This window comes from Ochlerotatus camptorhynchus, unplaced genomic scaffold (genome assembly GCF_037179485.1).
Source record: "Ochlerotatus camptorhynchus isolate MF236.1 unplaced genomic scaffold, CSIRO-AGI_Acam_v1.1 ptg000230l, whole genome shotgun sequence".
Lineage (NCBI taxonomy): Eukaryota > Metazoa > Arthropoda > Insecta > Diptera > Culicidae > Ochlerotatus > Ochlerotatus camptorhynchus.
Genome location: NW_027040720.1, coordinates 2,215,111 through 2,235,253, shown reverse-complemented (window position 1 = coordinate 2,235,253; position 20,143 = coordinate 2,215,111). Strand labels below are relative to the sequence as shown.

The window sequence follows — 20,143 nt, the reverse complement described above, 5'->3', positions numbered from 1 at the left end:
GGAATCTTTAAAAACCGTGCCCTGCCGAAGGTGAAGATATTGGACTGCCTTCAAATGCAGACAGTATCCGTAGTAGGCTCCAAAAAAACGTATTCCTTGTCAAACTCGTTTCGTGTGACCTTTTCGGGTTCAGCGTTACCTCACTACGTCGCTATTGGCAAGGTTCGGCTGCCTGTACGTCTGTTTGTACCTCGGGTAATGAACTGCTCGAAATGTAAACAACTTGGTCATACATCGGACTACTGCTCGAACAAACCACGCTGCGATCAGTGTGGCGAGCAACATCAAGAGGGCCCTTGCGGTGCTCCTCCAAAATGCGTGTACTGCAAGGAAAGCCTACATACCCTGACTGACTGCCCGAGGTATAAACAGCAGGGAGAAAAACTTAAGCGGTCTCTGCAAGCTCGCTCCAAGAGAACTCAAGCAGAACTCTTAAAGAATACCGCTTCATCTTCTCAGACCACACCAAAAAGCAGAAACACGTTCTCCATTTTGCCAGTTGATGATCTAGACTCTGACTCAGAGGTCGGTGAGGATAGTCCGTTTGTCTTTAAAGGCAATACGAGAAAACGAGCAAAAAAACACACCACCGAAAAGCCTCGTAAGGCCACTCGTACGGACCACCCTTCCACCTTGGAAAAATCAAGAAGTAACGGAAATTCACCGAAACCCATTCCACCGGGTTATAAACCTTGTAATTATGACAAGAACTTTCCGTCACTTCCAGGATCATCTAAAACCCCAGATGTTCCAGTTTTTCGGCCAGAAAATCAGCTGAATAATCAGCAAGAACATGCTCCCATGTTCACGTTTTCTGGTATTGTGGATAGCTTCTTCAGTATATTCAATGTCTCTGACTCAACGAGGAGCATTATTAATTTAGTGCTGCCAATGGTGAAAACTCTTTTGAAGCAACTAGCTTCTAGGTGGTCCTTCCTTGCATCGATCATATCCTTTGATGGATAATTCTCCGAATGAGGTCGGGGATATGATCTCTGTTCTTCAGTGGAACTGTAGAAGTCTTATGCCAAAACTTGACACATTTAAATTTTTAGTTAACAACTCACTTTCTGATGCATTTGCCCTTTGTGAAACATGGCTCTCTTCAGACAACGATCTTGCTTTCCACGATTTCAACATTATACGCCTTGACCGCGCAGATTCGTATGGAGGGGTGCTTCTGGGGATCAACAAGCTCCATTCCTTCTATAGAATCGATCTGCCTTCAGTGACAGGCATTGAAGTAGTTGCATGTCAGGTTAATATTCGAGGTAAATGCCTCAGTATTGCCTCAGTATATCTTCCACCGAAAACCGCGATCTCTCGTCAAAGTTTCGCGGATATCTGCACGGCTATGCCGGAGCCACGGTTGATCTTGGGAGATTTTAACTCTCACGGTACAGGCTGGGGGGAACTGTACGACGACAACCGCTCAACCTTGATATACGACATGTGCGACTTCTTCAAAATGACAATTCTAAACACCGGGGAAGCAACACGAGTAGCCAAACCTCCAGCAAAAATAAGCAGATTAGACCTCTCACTTTGTTCGAGTTCACTATCGTTGGATTGCTCGTGGAAAGTAATTCAAGATCCCTACGGTAGTGACCATTTGCCAATCAAAATTTCTATTACCAATGGTTCATCTTCTACTCGCTCGGTCGACATCGCGTACGATCTTACGAAAAACATTGACTGGCGAAAATTCGCGTCCGCGGTTCTTGATGCCAGTCAATCGGTTGACGTACTTCCTCCGCTGGACGAGTACTCCTTTCTCGCGCGTGTCATCATCGATTCTGCGCTGCGAGCACAGACGAAACGTGTTCCGGGTGTTTCCGTCCGCAAGCGACCTCCCACCCCGTGGTGGGATAAGGATTGCACCGACGCGAATAGCGAGAAGTCCGCCGCGTTTAAACGCTTCCGCAAACACGGTAAGGTCGGGGATTTCGAGCGGTACACCGACCTCGAGAAAACCTTTAAAGACTTAATTAAAGCAAAAAAACGCGGATACTGGCGTCGGTTCGTCGATGGTTTGTCGCGAGAGACTTCCATGAGAACACTCTGGAATGTCGGCAGGAGAATGCGAAACGCGTCATCACCGATTAATGAAGACAAGGAGTACTCGGACAGATGGATTTTCAGCTTCGCGCGGAAAGTTTGCCCGGATTCGGTACCGGTTCAAACCAACGTTCGTGATCGTCCGTCGGGTAATAACGAAATAGATTCCCCGTTTTCGATGGTGGAATTCTCACTTGCTCTCCTTTCATGTAACAACTCAGCTCCAGGAATGGATAGAATCAAGTTCAACTTGCTCAAAAATCTCCCAGACGTCACGAAGAGACGCTTGTTGAACTTATTCAATCAATTTCTGGAGCACAACATTGTTCCGGATGACTGGAGGCAAGTAAGAGTTATCGCCATTCGAAAACCCGGTAAACCCGCGTCGGATTATAACTCGTACCGTCCCATCGCGATGCTGTCCTGTATACGGAAATTGTTGGAGAAAATGATTCTTTTTCGTCTAGACAAATGGGTCGAGTCGAATGGTTTACTTTCAGATACGCAATTTGGATTTCGGAGAGGCAAAGGAACGAGCGACTGTCTTGCGTTGCTTTCAACTGAAATTCAACTGGCCTATGCGCAAAAACAGCAAATGGGTTCAGTTTTCTTGGACATTAAGGGGGCTTTTGATTCTGTTTGTATCGATGTCCTTTCGGATAAACTCCACGATTGTGGGCTTTCACCAATTATGAACAACTATTTGAGCAACTTGTTGTCTGAGAAATATATGAGCTTTTCTCATGGAAACTCGACAACTTCACGAATTAGTTATATGGGTCTCCCCCAGGGCTCATGTTTAAGCCCTCTTCTTTATAATTTTTACGTAAAAGACATTGATGGTTGTCTTGATGAAAATTGCTCGCTAAGGCAGCTTGCAGATGACGGCGTTGTGTCCGTTATAGGGCCAAGTGCACCGGACCTGCAAGGACCATTGCAAGATACCTTAGACAATTTGTCTACTTGGGCTATGAAGCTGGGTATCGAATTCTCTCCGGAGAAAACTGAGTTGGTTGTTTTTTCTAGGAAGCATCATCCTGCACAGTTACAGCTTCAACTAAAGGGTAGAACAATCACTCAAAGTATATCTTTCAAGTATTTAGGTGTCTGGTTCGATTCCAAAAGCACGTGGGGAAAACATATTGCGTATGTGAAACAAAAATGCCAACAAAGAATCAATTTTCTTCGTACAATTACCGGAACTTGGTGGGGAGCACACCCGGAAGATCTGATCAGGTTGTATCGAACAACCATCTTGTCGGTTCTAGAGTACGGTAGCTTCTGCTTTCAATCCGCGGCGAAAACACATATCTTGAAGCTGCAACGAGTTCAATACCGTTGCCTCCGAATCGCGCTTGGCTGTATGCACTCGACGCATACGATGAGCCTCGAAGTACTCGCGGGTGTTCTTCCACTGACAGATCGTTTCGCGGAGCTGTCCTTTCGGTTTCTTATCCGTTGTGAAGTAATGAACCCATTGGTAATAGAAAACTTTGAGAAGCTGCTCGACAGAAATCCTCAAACAAGATTCATGAGTCTCTATTACGATTACATGACGCTGGAGATTGGCCCTTCTTCATTCAATTCCTCTCGTGTTTGCCTCCAAGACTTTTATAGTTCCTCTGTAAATTTTGATCTGACCATGTTGCAAGAAATCCGTGGAATACCAGATCACCATCGGTCGATGGTTGTTCCCTTAATTTTTGCAAACAAGTACCACCATGTTAGTAACAATAAGAGTTTTTTCACAGATGGGTCAACTATAAACGCTTCCACTGGATTTGGAGTATTCAACGAATTTCATAGCGCCTCATATCAACTGCAAAAACCCTGTTCCGTATACGTTGCGGAACTAGCAGCCATATTTTACGCAGTAGAGCAAATTGCCTCACTACCATCTGATCACTATTTTATTTTTACTGATAGCCTTAGCTCGTTGGAGGCTATTCGATCAATGAGGCCGATGAAGCACTCCTCGTATTTCCTGACCGAAATCCGAGCTAAATTGAGTACTTTATCTAACTGCTCCTATACTATCACCTTAGTTTGGGTCCCATCTCATTGCTCAATTCCGGGCAATGAGAAAGCGGACTCGCTAGCTAAGGTGGGCGCTATGGAAGGCGATATTTTTGATCGACAAATCGCCTTTGCGGAATTTTTCTCAATTACCCGTCAGCACGTCCTCACCAACTGGCAACAAAAATGGAATGAGAGTGATCTGGGAAGATGGTTACATTCTATTCTCCCACAGGTATCGAACAAGCCATGGTTCAAAGGATTGGACATGAGCCGTGACTTTATACGTGTCATATCAAGGCTCATGTCCAATCACTACTCGTTAGACTCGCATTTCTTCCGAATCGGGCTCGCAGGCAGCAATTTGTGCGCTTGTGGTAGAGGCTATCACGATATCGACCACGTGCTTTGGTCATGCACCCTACATTGTGTTGCTAGATCCGAGTTATCCGCATCCCTCAGGGCCCGAGGAAAACAACCTATGCGGCCCGTTAGAGACATCTTGGCGAGCCGAGATCTCGATTATTTTAATTTAATTTATGTGTTTTTAAAACGGATCGATCTGAGGATTTAGTAGTTAGTGTCATCTTGTGTTCTCTCAAGTTGCTAGGTCTCCATCGGTGTACCCCCATGTTTGTCTTTTTCTCCAGTATGTCGCTTAGTTCTAGATCAAGAGCACATTGCTCTAAAAAACCTTGTGTTCTCAATCCCTACCCTGCCACCCGTTTGTTACAATTTGTTACCCCTAACCTCGAGATAGCCGCGAGTAATCGGCCCCCGCTTTACTAACGTTAGTTTTAAGTAATTTTGTACCCAAACGATGAATATCGGCTCCGCAAAGCTACGGCAAATGAGCCTGGAAAAATAAACGCATTATAAAAAAAAAAAAAAAAGTCCAAATAACAAATTCAAATTCAAATTCCAAATTCTGCATATTTTTTGAAAAATTATTCTTCAAAATTCTAATTTCCGTATGCCAAATTCCAAATTTTAAATATCAAATCCCTAATTCCTTACTTCCAAATTCAAAATTTTGAATTCCAAATTCAAAATTCCTAATTTAAATTTCCAAACTCCAAATTCCAAATTAAAACTCTAAATTCTAAATTCTAACTTCAAAGTTTATATTCCAAATTCAAATTCAAATTCCAAATTCAAAATTCCAAATTATGATTTATTTTTTTGAAAAATTATTCTTCAAAAATCCTAATTTCCATATGCCAAATTCCAAATTTTAAATTTCAAATCCCTAATTCCTTTCTTCCAAATTCAAAATTCTAAATTCCAAATTCCAAATTCTCATTTCCAAATTCCAAATTCTTAATTCTTAATTCCAAATTTCAAAATCAAAATTCCATATTTCAAATAACAAATTTCAATATCCAAATTTGAAATTTCTAATTCTGATTTCCAAATTCAAAATTCCAAGTTAGAAATTCCAAATTTAAAATTTCAAACTCCAAATTCCAAATTCAAACTCCAAATTCTAAATTTTGAAGTTCAAAGTCCAAATAACAAATTCAAATTCAAATTCCAAATTCTGATTTTTTTTTTGAAAAATTATTCTTCAGAATTCTAATTTCCGTATGCCAAATTCCAAATTTTATATATCAAATCTCTAATTCCTTACTTCCATATTCAAAATTTTGAATTCCAAATTCCAAATTCCAAATTCTTATTTCCAATTTCCAAATTCTTAATTCTTAATTAAAAATTTCAAAATCAAAATTACGAATAAGAAATTACAAATTCCACATTCCACATTCCAAATTTCAAATTCCGAATTATTTATGTGCAAATTTAAAATTCCTATTTCCAAATGCCAAATTCTAAATTTTTAATTTCAAATCCCTAAATCCTTATTTCCAAATTCGAAATTCCAAATTCCAAATTCTCATTTCCAAATTCTTATATCCAAATTTCAAATTCTAAATTCTTAATTTCACATTCTCAATTCTTATTTCAAATTTTCAATATCAAAATTCCAAATTCCATATTACAAATTCCAAATTCCGAATTATTTTTTTTTTGAAAAATTATTCCCAAATTCAAAATTTCAATTTCCATATGCCAAATTTCAAATTTTAAATTTCAAATCCCTAATTCCTTACTTCCAAATTCAAAATTCTAAATTCCAAACTCCAAATCCTTATTTCCAAATTTCAAATTCTTAATTCTTAATTCCAAATTTCAAAATCAAAATTCCATATTTCAAATTACAAATTCCAAAATCCAAATTCGAAATTCCTAATTCGGAATTCAAAATTCAAAATTCCAAGTTAGAAATTCCATATTTAAAATTCCAAACTCCAAATTCCAAATTCAAATTCCAAATTCTAAATTTTGAAGTTCAAAGTCCAAATAACAAATTCAAATTCAAATTCCAAATTCTGCATATTTTTTGAAAAATTATTCTTCAAAATTCTAATTTCCGTATGCCAAATTCCAAATTTTATATATCAAATCCCTAATTCCTTACTTCCATATTCAAAATTTTGAATTCCAAATTCCAAATTCCAAATTCTTATTTCCAATTTCCAAATTCTTAATTCTTAATTAAAAATTTCAAAATCAAAATTACGAATAAGAAATTACAAATTCCACATTCCACATTCCAAATTTCAAATTCCGAATTATTTATGTGCAAATTTAAAATTCCTATTTCCAAATGCCAAATTCTAAATTTTTAATTTCAAATCCCTAAATCCTTATTTCCAAATTCGAAATTCCAAATTCCAAATTCTCATTTCCAAATTCTTATATCCAAATTTCAAATTCTAAATTCTTAATTTCACATTCTCAATTCTTATTTCAAATTTTCAATATCAAAATTCCAAATTCCATATTACAAATTCCAGATTCTTAAATCCAAATTCAAAATTCCAAATTCCACATTCCACATCGCACATTCCAAAATCTAAATTCCAAATTCCAATATCCAAATTCCAAATCCCACATTCCAAATTCTTAATCCCAAAATACAAATTCGCAGATCCAAATTTAAATTCCAAATTCCACTTTCAAAATGCCAAATTTCAAATTAAAAATTTTAAGTTTCTTATACCTTATCCCTTATTCCTGAGTTCCAAATTATTATTTCAAAATGCCAAATTCTTAACTCTTAATTCCAAATTCCAAATTCTTAATTTAAAATTTGAATTCCAACTTCCAAATTTCATAATCGATATTCCATATTCCATATTCCAAGGTCTAAATTCCAAATTTAAATTTCTTAAGTCCCCAAATTCCAAATTCCGAGTTCCGAAAATTCCTAAAATTCCAAAATCCAAATTTTCCAAAATCAAAATTACAAATTTAGCATTTCAAATTCAAAATTCCAAATTAGTAATTCCAAATGACAAATGACAAATTCCACATCCCACATTCCAAATTCCAAATTCCAAGTTCCAAATTCCGAATCCCGAATTCGAAATTTCATATTTTTAATTCAAAAATCCAATTATCAAATTCCAAACTCCAAATTCTAAATTCCTAATTTCGACCAAATTTTTTACTCAAATTTCGGATTCCAAAGTCAAAATTCCAAATTCAGATTCAAATTCAAATTCAAATTCAAAATTTGAAATAGCTAATCCCTATTTCCTTACTTCCAATTTCGAAATTTTAAATTTCAAATTCAAAATTCTTTATCTCCAGATTTGAAATTTGAAATTTCAAATTCCAAATTCCAAGTTCTTATTTCCCAATTCTAAATAACAAATTCTAAATTATTCATTCCAAATTCTTAATTCCAAATTCTTAACTCAAAAATCTTAATTCCTTATTCCATATGCCAAATTCTTAATTCTTAATTCCAAATTCAAAATTCTTAGTTCCAAATTTGAATTCCAAATTCTTAATTCCATCTTCCAAATTTCAAAATCAAAATTCCATGCTCCATATTCCAAAGTAAAAATTCCAAATTCCAAATTTCAATTTCCAAAGTCCTCAAATTCCAAATTTTGAGTTCCCAAAATTCCTAGAATTCCAAAATCAAAATTTTCCAAAATCTTTTTAATCATTCAGAATCAATTTAAAGTAATTCTTAATTCTTAATTCCAAATTCCAAATTCCAAATTCCAAATTCCAAATTCCAAATTCCAAATTCCAAATTCCAAATTCCAAATTCCAAATTCCAAATTCCAAATTCCAAATTCTAAATTCTAAATTCCAAATTCCAAATTCCAAATTCCAAATTCCAAATTCCAAATTCCAAATTCCAAATTCCAAATTGCACATGTCAAATTTCATATCCCTAATTTTCAAATTCTTAATACTAAATTTTTATTTCCGAATTCCAAATTCCAAACCCTGCATTCCAAATTCTTAATTCCAAATTCCAAATTCCAAATTCCAAACCCTGCATTCCAAATTCCAAATTCCAAATTCCAAATTCCAAATTTCAAATTCCAAATTCCAAATTCCAAATTCCAAATTCCAAATTCCAAATTCCAAATTCCAAATTCTAAATTCCAAATTCCAAATTCCAAATTCCAAATTCCAAATTCCAAATTCCAAATTCCAAATTCTAAATTCTAAATTCCAAATTCCAAATTCCAAATTCCAAATTCCAAATTCCAAATTCCAAATTCCAAATTCCAAATTCCAAATTGCACATGTCAAATTTCATATCCCTAATTTTCAAATTCTTAATACTAAATTTTTATTTCCGAATTCCAAATTCCAAACCCTGCATTCCAAATTCTTAATTCCAAATTCCAAATTCCAAATTCCAAACCCTGCATTCCAAATTCCAAATTCCAAATTCCAAATTCCAAATTTCAAATTCCAAATTCCAAATTCCAAATTCCAAATTCCAAATTCCAAATTCCAAATTCCAAATTCCAAATTCCAAATTCCAAATTCTAAATTCCAAATTCCAAATTCCAAATTCCAAATTCCAAATTCCAAATTCCAAATATGAATTTGGAATTTAAATTTGTAAGTATGAATTTAGAATTTGGAGTTTGGAATTTGTAATTTTGAATTTAAATTTGAAATTTAAATTTGTAAATCTGAATTTAGAATTTGAAATTTGAAATTTCCAAATTCCAAATTCCAAATTCCAAATTCCAAATTCCAACTTCCAAATTGCAAATTCATATTTTCAAATCCCAAATTCCAATGTCCACATGTCAAATTTCAAATCCCTCATTACCAAATTCTTAATACTAAATTTTTATTTCTGAATTTCAAATTCCAAATTCCAACTTCCAAATTCCAAATTCATATTTCCAAATCCCAAATTCCAATGTCCACATGTCAAATTTCAAATCCCTCATTACCAAATTCTTAATACTAAATTTTTATTTCTGAATTTCAAATTCCAAATTCCAAATTCCAAATTCCAATTCCAAATTCCAAATTCCAAATCCCAAATTCCAAATTCCAAATTCCAAATTCCAAATTCCAAATTCCAAATTCCAAATTCCAAATTCCAAATTCCAAATTCCAAATTCCAAATTCCAAATTCCAAATTCCAAATTCCAAATGTAGTGGTAAGCGTGACTGCTTTCTGACACCCCGATAGGTCTGGGTTCAATCCCAGCCGAGGTCGGTGGGATTTTTCTGAGGCACGTCTTCCTTCGGAAGGGAAGTAAAGCCGTTGGTCCCGGCCCATGTGTGTTGAATGGGTGCGATATCCTACGCAGGTGTGGAAGCTGCCTTCCTGCTTATTCGATTGCCGTCACTGGATGGCAATCGATGTCCGTCGGTGATTGGCACTAGATTGCGGAACAGAGACCGACGTTAAATAAAGGAAAGAAATTCCAAATTCCAAATTCCAAATTCCAAATTCCAAATTCCAAATTCCAAATCCCAAATTCGAAATTCCAAATTCCAAATTCCAAATTCCAAATTCCAAATTCCAAATTCCAAATTCCAAATTCCAAATTCCAAATTGCAAATTCCAAATTCCAAATTCCAAATTCCAAATTCCAAATTCAAAATTCCAAATTCCAAATTCTAAATTCCAAATTTCAAATTCCAAATTCCAAATTCATATTTCCAAATTCCAAATTCCAAACTCCAAATTCCAAATTCCAAATTCCAAATTCCAAATTCCAATTTCCAAATTCCAAATTCCAAATTCCAAATTCCAAATTCCAAATTCCAAAATCCAAAATCCAAATTCCAAATTCCAAATTCACAATTGCAAATTCCAAATTTCAAATTTCAAAATTCAAATTTCAAATTTCAAATTTCAAATTTCAAATTTCAAATTTCAAATTTCAAATTTCAAATTTCAAATTTCAAATTTCAAATTTCAAATTTCAAATTTCAAATTTCAAATTTCAAATTTCAAATTTCAAATTTCAAATTTCAAATTTCAAATTTCAAATTTCAAATTTCAAATTTCAAATTTCAAATTTCAAATTTCAAATTTTAAATTTTAAATTTCAAACTCCAAATTCTAGATTCTAAATTCTTAATTACAAATTTTTAATTCCGATTTCCAAATTTTAATTCCAAATATTCCTTATTCTATATTTCCAAATAAAAAATTGCTATTTCCAAATGCCAAATTCCAAATTTCAAACACAAATTAAAAATTCAAAATTTCAAATAAAAAACTCCAAATTCCAAATTCCGAATTATTTTTTTTTTGAAAAATTATTCCCAAATTCAAAATTTCAATTTCCATATGCCAAATTTCAAATTTTAAATTTCAAATCCCTAATTCCTTACTTCCAAATTCAAAATTCTAAATTCCAAACTCCAAATCCTTATTTCCAAATTTCAAATTCTTAATTCTTAATTCCAAATTTCAAAATCAAAATTCCATATTTCAAATTACAAATTCCAAAATCCAAATTCGAAATTCCTAATTCGGAATTCAAAATTCAAAATTCCAAGTTAGAAATTCCATATTTAAAATTCCAAACTCCAAATTCCAAATTCAAATTCCAAATTCTAAATTTTGAAGTTCAAAGTCCAAATAACAAATTCAAATTCAAATTCCAAATTCTGCATATTTTTTGAAAAATTATTCTTCAAAATTCTAATTTCCGTATGCCAAATTCCAAATTTTATATATCAAATCCCTAATTCCTTACTTCCATATTCAAAATTTTGAATTCCAAATTCCAAATTCCAAATTCTTATTTCCAATTTCCAAATTCTTAATTCTTAATTAAAAATTTCAAAATCAAAATTACGAATAAGAAATTACAAATTCCACATTCCACATTCCAAATTTCAAATTCCGAATTATTTATGTGCAAATTTAAAATTCCTATTTCCAAATGCCAAATTCTAAATTTTTAATTTCAAATCCCTAAATCCTTATTTCCAAATTCGAAATTCCAAATTCCAAATTCTCATTTCCAAATTCTTATATCCAAATTTCAAATTCTAAATTCTTAATTTCACATTCTCAATTCTTATTTCAAATTTTCAATATCAAAATTCCAAATTCCATATTACAAATTCCAGATTCTTAAATCCAAATTCAAAATTCCAAATTCCACATTCCACATCGCACATTCCAAAATCTAAATTCCAAATTCCAATATCCAAATTCCAAATCCCACATTCCAAATTCTTAATCCCAAAATACAAATTCGCAGATCCAAATTTAAATTCCAAATTCCACTTTCAAAATGCCAAATTTCAAATTAAAAATTTTAAGTTTCTTATACCTTATCCCTTATTCCTGAGTTCCAAATTATTATTTCAAAATGCCAAATTCTTAACTCTTAATTCCAAATTCCAAATTCTTAATTTAAAATTTGAATTCCAACTTCCAAATTTCATAATCGATATTCCATATTCCATATTCCAAGGTCTAAATTCCAAATTTAAATTTCTTAAGTCCCCAAATTCCAAATTCCGAGTTCCGAAAATTCCTAAAATTCCAAAATCCAAATTTTCCAAAATCAAAATTACAAATTTAGCATTTCAAATTCAAAATTCCAAATTAGTAATTCCAAATGACAAATGACAAATTCCACATCCCACATTCCAAATTCCAAATTCCAAGTTCCAAATTCCGAATCCCGAATTCGAAATTTCATATTTTTAATTCAAAAATCCAATTATCAAATTCCAAACTCCAAATTCTAAATTCCTAATTTCGACCAAATTTTTTACTCAAATTTCGGATTCCAAAGTCAAAATTCCAAATTCAGATTCAAATTCAAATTCAAATTCAAAATTTGAAATAGCTAATCCCTATTTCCTTACTTCCAATTTCGAAATTTTAAATTTCAAATTCAAAATTCTTTATCTCCAGATTTGAAATTTGAAATTTCAAATTCCAAATTCCAAGTTCTTATTTCCCAATTCTAAATAACAAATTCTAAATTATTCATTCCAAATTCTTAATTCCAAATTCTTAACTCAAAAATCTTAATTCCTTATTCCATATGCCAAATTCTTAATTCTTAATTCCAAATTCAAAATTCTTAGTTCCAAATTTGAATTCCAAATTCTTAATTCCATCTTCCAAATTTCAAAATCAAAATTCCATGCTCCATATTCCAAAGTAAAAATTCCAAATTCCAAATTTCAATTTCCAAAGTCCTCAAATTCCAAATTTTGAGTTCCCAAAATTCCTAGAATTCCAAAATCAAAATTTTCCAAAATCTTTTTAATCATTCAGAATCAATTTAAAGTAATTCTTAATTCTTAATTCCAAATTCCAAATTCCAAATTCCAAATTCCAAATTCCAAATTCCAAATTCCAAATTCCAAATTCCAAATTCCAAATTCCAAATTCCAAATTCTAAATTCTAAATTCCAAATTCCAAATTCCAAATTCCAAATTCCAAATTCCAAATTCCAAATTCCAAATTCCAAATTGCACATGTCAAATTTCATATCCCTAATTTTCAAATTCTTAATACTAAATTTTTATTTCCGAATTCCAAATTCCAAACCCTGCATTCCAAATTCTTAATTCCAAATTCCAAATTCCAAATTCCAAACCCTGCATTCCAAATTCCAAATTCCAAATTCCAAATTCCAAATTTCAAATTCCAAATTCCAAATTCCAAATTCCAAATTCCAAATTCCAAATTCCAAATTCCAAATTCCAAATTCCAAATTCTAAATTCCAAATTCCAAATTCCAAATTCCAAATTCCAAATTCCAAATTCCAAATTCCAAATTCTAAATTCTAAATTCCAAATTCCAAATTCCAAATTCCAAATTCCAAATTCCAAATTCCAAATTCCAAATTCCAAATTGCACATGTCAAATTTCATATCCCTAATTTTCAAATTCTTAATACTAAATTTTTATTTCCGAATTCCAAATTCCAAACCCTGCATTCCAAATTCTTAATTCCAAATTCCAAATTCCAAATTCCAAACCCTGCATTCCAAATTCCAAATTCCAAATTCCAAATTCCAAATTTCAAATTCCAAATTCCAAATTCCAAATTCCAAATTCCAAATTCCAAATTCCAAATTCCAAATTCCAAATTCCAAATTCTAAATTCCAAATTCCAAATTCCAAATTCCAAATTCCAAATTCCAAATTCCAAATATGAATTTGGAATTTAAATTTGTAAGTATGAATTTAGAATTTGGAGTTTGGAATTTGTAATTTTGAATTTAAATTTGAAATTTAAATTTGTAAATCTGAATTTAGAATTTGAAATTTGAAATTTCCAAATTCCAAATTCCAAATTCCAAATTCCAAATTCCAACTTCCAAATTCCAAATTCATATTTTCAAATCCCAAATTCCAATGTCCACATGTCAAATTTCAAATCCCTCATTACCAAATTCTTAATACTAAATTTTTATTTCTGAATTTCAAATTCCAAATTCCAACTTCCAAATTCCAAATTCATATTTCCAAATCCCAAATTCCAATGTCCACATGTCAAATTTCAAATCCCTCATTACCAAATTCTTAATACTAAATTTTTATTTCTGAATTTCAAATTCCAAATTCCAAATTCCAAATTCCAATTCCAAATTCCAAATTCCAAATCCCAAATTCCAAATTCCAAATTCCAAATTCCAAATTCCAAATTCCAAATTCCAAATTCCAAATTCCAAATTCCAAATTCCAAATTCCAAATTCCAAATTCCAAATTCCAAATTCCAAATGTAGTGGTAAGCGTGACTGCTTTCTGACACCCCGATAGGTCTGGGTTCAATCCCAGCCGAGGTCGGTGGGATTTTTCTGAGGCACGTCTTCCTTCGGAAGGGAAGTAAAGCCGTTGGTCCCGGCCCATGTGTGTTGAATGGGTGCGATATCCTACGCAGGTGTGGAAGCTGCCTTCCTGCTTATTCGATTGCCGTCACTGGATGGCAATCGATGTCCGTCGGTGATTGGCACTAGATTGCGGAACAGAGACCGACGTTAAATAAAGGAAAGAAATTCCAAATTCCAAATTCCAAATTCCAAATTCCAAATTCCAAATTCCAAATCCCAAATTCGAAATTCCAAATTCCAAATTCCAAATTCCAAATTCCAAATTCCAAATTCCAAATTCCAAATTCCAAATTCCAAATTGCAAATTCCAAATTCCAAATTCCAAATTCCAAATTCCAAATTCAAAATTCCAAATTCCAAATTCTAAATTCCAAATTTCAAATTCCAAATTCCAAATTCATATTTCCAAATTCCAAATTCCAAACTCCAAATTCCAAATTCCAAATTCCAAATTCCAAATTCCAATTTCCAAATTCCAAATTCCAAATTCCAAATTCCAAATTCCAAATTCCAAAATCCAAAATCCAAATTCCAAATTCCAAATTCACAATTGCAAATTCCAAATTTCAAATTTCAAAATTCAAATTTCAAATTTCAAATTTCAAATTTCAAATTTCAAATTTCAAATTTCAAATTTCAAATTTCAAATTTCAAATTTCAAATTTCAAATTTCAAATTTCAAATTTCAAATTTCAAATTTCAAATTTCAAATTTCAAATTTCAAATTTCAAATTTCAAATTTCAAATTTCAAATTTCAAATTTCAAATTTCAAATTTCAAATTTTAAATTTTAAATTTCAAACTCCAAATTCTAGATTCTAAATTCTTAATTACAAATTTTTAATTCCGATTTCCAAATTTTAATTCCAAATATTCCTTATTCTATATTTCCAAATAAAAAATTGCTATTTCCAAATGCCAAATTCCAAATTTCAAACACAAATTAAAAATTCAAAATTTCAAATAACAAACCCCAAATTCCTTATTTTCAATTTCCCAATTCAAAAATCTGAATTCCAAATTGCAAATTCCAAATTCCTCCAAATTGCAAATTCCAAATTTCAAATTCCAAATTGCAAATTCCAAATTCCAAATTCCAAATTACAAATTCCAAATTCCAAATTCCAAATTCCAAATTCCAAATTCCAATTTCCAAATCCAAAATTCAAAATTCCAAATTGCAAATTCCGAATTCCAAATTAAAAATTCCAAATTCCAAATTTCAAATTCCAAATTCCTGATTCCAAATTCCAAATTTGTCAAGCAGATGGACAAATTTGAAAGATTATCCAAATTTGCCAATTTGTGCAAATTAATAATTAGACAAATTTATAAATTGCAGGATGATTGGTAATGTATGACAAATCATTGACAAATCAAAAAAATGAACAAAATTTCCCAAATTGCAACGAGACCTGTTTATGAGCTTTATGAAGCTGATTAAGCTGCAGGGTGAAAAATGAACGAAAATGCTCACGAAAATTATGAAATAGGCAAATCGGTCCATTTATCAATTGACAAACCACAAATTGAAGAAATAGGTAAAATTGACAAATTTATCAAAATGACACATCAGACAAATTGATAAATTGAAAAATTTATCAATCACAAATTGCTAATTGACAAAATGACAAGTTGAAAAACTGCTCAACATACAATGATGGCTAAAAAGAGATTATACTGCATATTGGCTTATTCAGCATCAACAAACAACATAAAATTTTGTTGGGAGACCAATTGGGAAATTGACAATACTGATTAAAATAACAACATTGAAAATTGATAAATTTGAAATTTTAAATTGACAAACTAACAAATTGACGAAATTGACAAATCACAAATTGATGAAATTGACAAATTGAAAACATAAAAAATTTACAAATTGAAAAAAATCAAGTGTAATATTAAAAAAATTGAAATATTGTCATATTGACAAATTGGCTGATCATTTGTCATATTAAAAAAAATTCAAATCAATAAATTGACAAATTGACAAACTTACTAACTGACAAATTTTTAAAATTAAAAAAATTATATAACAAATATGACCAACTGACAAATTTTCCTACTGAATAAATCGACGAAATTCGAAATTAAAAATAGTAAATAGACATAGAGAAAATGGCTCTAATGTTGGCCTATGGATCTAAGATTGGGCCCATCGCTAAAAATCTGCTATTTATCAATTTAATCTAGATGGGGGGACGGAACAAATGGATATTTTTAGTTGCTATTGAAAATGTAGTCGATTGCTGAATTTATGTATGGGCCCAAATTAGGGACACTTAGGCCGACATTACATACATTTCCCCTATTTAGAAATTGAGAAAACGGTCTTATTGAAATTTAATACTTATTTATAGATTTTTAAAATTCATAAATTGACAAATTTGTCAAACTTGACAAATTGTATCGTGAAAGCCCATTTAATCTGTTACCAGCATCTTTCATCCTGTCACCACTTCCAGTCCATCACTTCCTGCCTCCATAAGCTCCACTTCCGCAAGACTTCATTCATACTTCCTTTTGTGGGAAATAAATGAAGCTGCATTAAAACGATTTTGTTCTTCCAGGAATCAGCTGCCCATTCATGTTGCTTTTCTAGCCCTGAGCAGTAGCAAGTAGTGACAGAGGAGAATATCCTTGCTCATTTGTCTCTTGTGACTATTTTTAGCATCATTATCGACTGCAAATCTTTTCGTTGGAAGCATCTATTGTATTGCTTCGGAATGGGAACGAGAACAAAATTGAGTTTCAAGCTTGAGGAAAACAGAAAATATGTGGAATGACGATGGGTTGGAAATTCGATTCCTACGGAAAAGCTTCAAAGGTTTAAATCTCGTACTAAAGTATACCTTCCCTCATAAAAGTGTCATACCATATTGCAGTGGTTGACCGAAATTATTATAAACTGTTTGCGGTTGGCAGCAAAATCGTCTTTATAGGGAAAAGGTAGCTTCGGGTCGGCCGTTGAAAGCGCAACATGGTGGTGATAAACGAGTTAGCACATGAAAAACGGGTTCTCCTCTGAAGTATTTGTGAAAGGATGAAAAAAAAAGGCACACAAACAATGGCATTTATATTTTTTATTTATATTTTCCTGCTTCTGGAAGCCGGGTGTTGCCAGTTTACAGTTGCGATGTTGCGACGGTTTGTTGAGGATGAGAAATGGGTCGCTATTAATAACGATTTGCTCGCCTTTCTTCTCGTTGACGGTTGTTTGCGTTGTTTGCTGAGTGAAATCTTGAAAGTTTTCGTTTGTGCAATAGATGAAGAAGGCACAGCTGATGGTTCGGGAATTGGTAATCGAGAATTGGAAATCGAGTATCGGGAATCGATAATTGAGGGCCGTATCCATGAACATTTATCTCGATTTTTAAATCAGGGTTAAATTTTTAATTGTTGACACTAAATCTATAAGTTGACGGCTTATAGATATTTAGCATTTATTTGAAATAGTTCCAAGGCACCGAAAATGATGAAATTTAGGATTTCAGTTCCAGTTTTAAACAACTCTATTGGGTTAGCTAACGGTATTAGGGTAAATACATATTGGTAATCTGTAATAAAACTGGAACTGAAATCCTAAATTTCATCATTTTCGGTGCCTTGGAACTATTTCAAATAAATGCTATTACATTAGCAAAGATCACCATCTTAGCGCCCATTGGTGGGACTTTGTATGGGAGCAAGCTGTCAACGAATAGATTTAGTGTCAACGATCAAACATTTATATCTTGATTTAAAAATCGTGTTCAGGAAACGAAGCTCTATCTAATGATGTATAAAAGTTGCTATATTTTTCGAAGTTAAACAACCCAAGTAAGAATCGAGAATCAAGAATTGAGAAGGCAGAGAACTCAGAGTGAGAGTCTCTTTTTCTCAGCTGTGTGGGAAATTTCTAAAATCGTAGGTTTCTCAGCGCATCAGTTACTAACGAACGCTCTGTGACAAAATATTGCGGAGTTCCTAACCCTGAAATTCTTTTAGTTTCAGAAGTTCCGCAAGTTGTTGACACATGCCCAGATTAGCCAAAGTTACGGGCATTCTTAAAGTTCCAGGAGATCAAAATGCTCCTTACGAATAGAAGCTCTAAAAGTTCGTGAAGTTTCAAGAGATCTCGCAATGTCAGTCGTTTCTGAACTTACCGCTATTCCATACATATAAATGTATATTTCGAAGCTCCGAACGCAATGTGACTTTAACTGATCCGGAATTTTCCCATCTCTTCCCCCAGGTGTGCATCGTTCAGAAGCGCGACAATGGCAATCTCTTCGCCATGAAGTACGTCAGCCGCAGTGCCTGCATCGGTCGGGGGGCCCTCGGAGGGGTCCTCAAGGAAGTCGATCTGCTGGCCACACTGGAACATCCCTTCCTGGTGAACCTTTGGTTTTCGTTTCAAGGTGAGTTCTCCGCGAGTGATTGGAATTTCTAAATGGATAAAAACTACCGACGTGGAAATTTTGCCGACGAAGTACTCGTTACAATCAATATATACATACTTGAAAGATTTATGATTGCTTCCTCCTGGGTTCAAAGCGACTCCATTAGACCATTGGTAGATCAAAGGAATAGTGGGTGCAGTATTTCGCAGTCATCTTTTATGGGGAAGAGTTCCTAGCTAAGCGATGAATATCTCATACTGCATCGAAATGGAATCACTTGACGGGCGGGTGCAGAGTCAGCTTTTCTTTTCCCCCATCCAAGCCTGGTGGTGGTAGAGGAAGAAAGAGAATGAAAGCTGTCATTCTACTGTACTGTATTCGCCAATGGTCCACCGGAGATAGAAGGCAAGTTTATAAATTGAATTTTGCTCAGTTTTAAATTGCATTACTGATTCCAGCAGTAACTTTTCTTTTTGCTTCATCAGAAGTGGGCACTGTGTTGTCATTCAGGGTTGCGGCACCTACCGTTTGCTTTAACCCATTATTGAAGCCTTTCCGGGTCAGTGAAATTGTTTTATCAATCTAGTCCCTTTTAAGCAGAACTTTCTACTGTCAATTGGGTTGTTTATGGGTATTGAGGTAAAACCAAATTCGTAAACTGCTTCAAGAATAGAACCAACATCCAAAATTTTATCAATTTTGATGTAAGCCCCTGGAAGGGAGCGAGCTGTCAACTAATATATTTAGTGTCAAGCATTAAAAATTTGAATTTTGATTTAAAAATCGAGATGAATGTTTATGGGATCGATAAAATTATTGTTTTGCTCAGAAGCTCTTTCAGATGATGTATGCAATTCAGTATGATTTCCGAAATTAAACAACCCAATTGTCGATAGGATTTTAGGTTCAACGTCAGGACGAAAATAAATACCGTAACCCTACATGCATTCGAACTGAACTTGAAGGAAGAAATTGTTTCCTTATCAGTGCGAAAGGATTGGCACTACGATTGCTTTCAGGGAACCTTCTGGGTTGTCGGCTGCTCCCTAATAAAAATTTACAAGAATTCGATCGTCATTTCAGGTAGTGCAAACAAGCAACTTTTTCCCTGAATCTGTAAATTCGGTGATTTATTAAAGATTCTGAACATACAAAACAGTAAGAAATTTTGCACCCTCCGGTTGCGTTTTCCGGTTGTCATTTCAATTCGGGCTGTGATAGCTGGAGCTGTGAGTGAGAAGTTTAAAGAAAAATATTTACTTTGAACAATGAAGAAGCATGCACAGCACAACTGGATTGTTATCGCTTCGGTTTTTCCCCTCCCTCTGTAGACTCCTTGCGCTTAGTTTACTGCTTCGGGGTGATGCAATCAATGTAATTTATCTTGAAATCCTTTCTGAATCCAGTTAACTGCCGAGAGAATTCTGTTTGTGAAATTCAGCTTTTATCGTTTATATAGTGCCCAACATATCATTGTTTTTTGGGTTTTGTATGTGGCGACTGCATGGACAGAA

General features: G+C 33.3%; 1 protein-coding gene across 1 annotated transcript in view; it reads left to right on the top strand.

Annotated features, from left to right (window-relative positions):
• LOC135704081 (serine/threonine-protein kinase 32A) overlaps positions 1-20,143 on the top strand; it is a 440,753-nt gene that overhangs the window by 272,658 nt on the left and 147,952 nt on the right. The window contains exon 3 of the mRNA XM_065225510.1: positions 18,482-18,647. Coding sequence (XP_065081582.1) covers positions 18,482-18,647 — 166 coding nt within the window. The remainder of the gene's footprint in view (positions 1-18,481; positions 18,648-20,143) is intronic.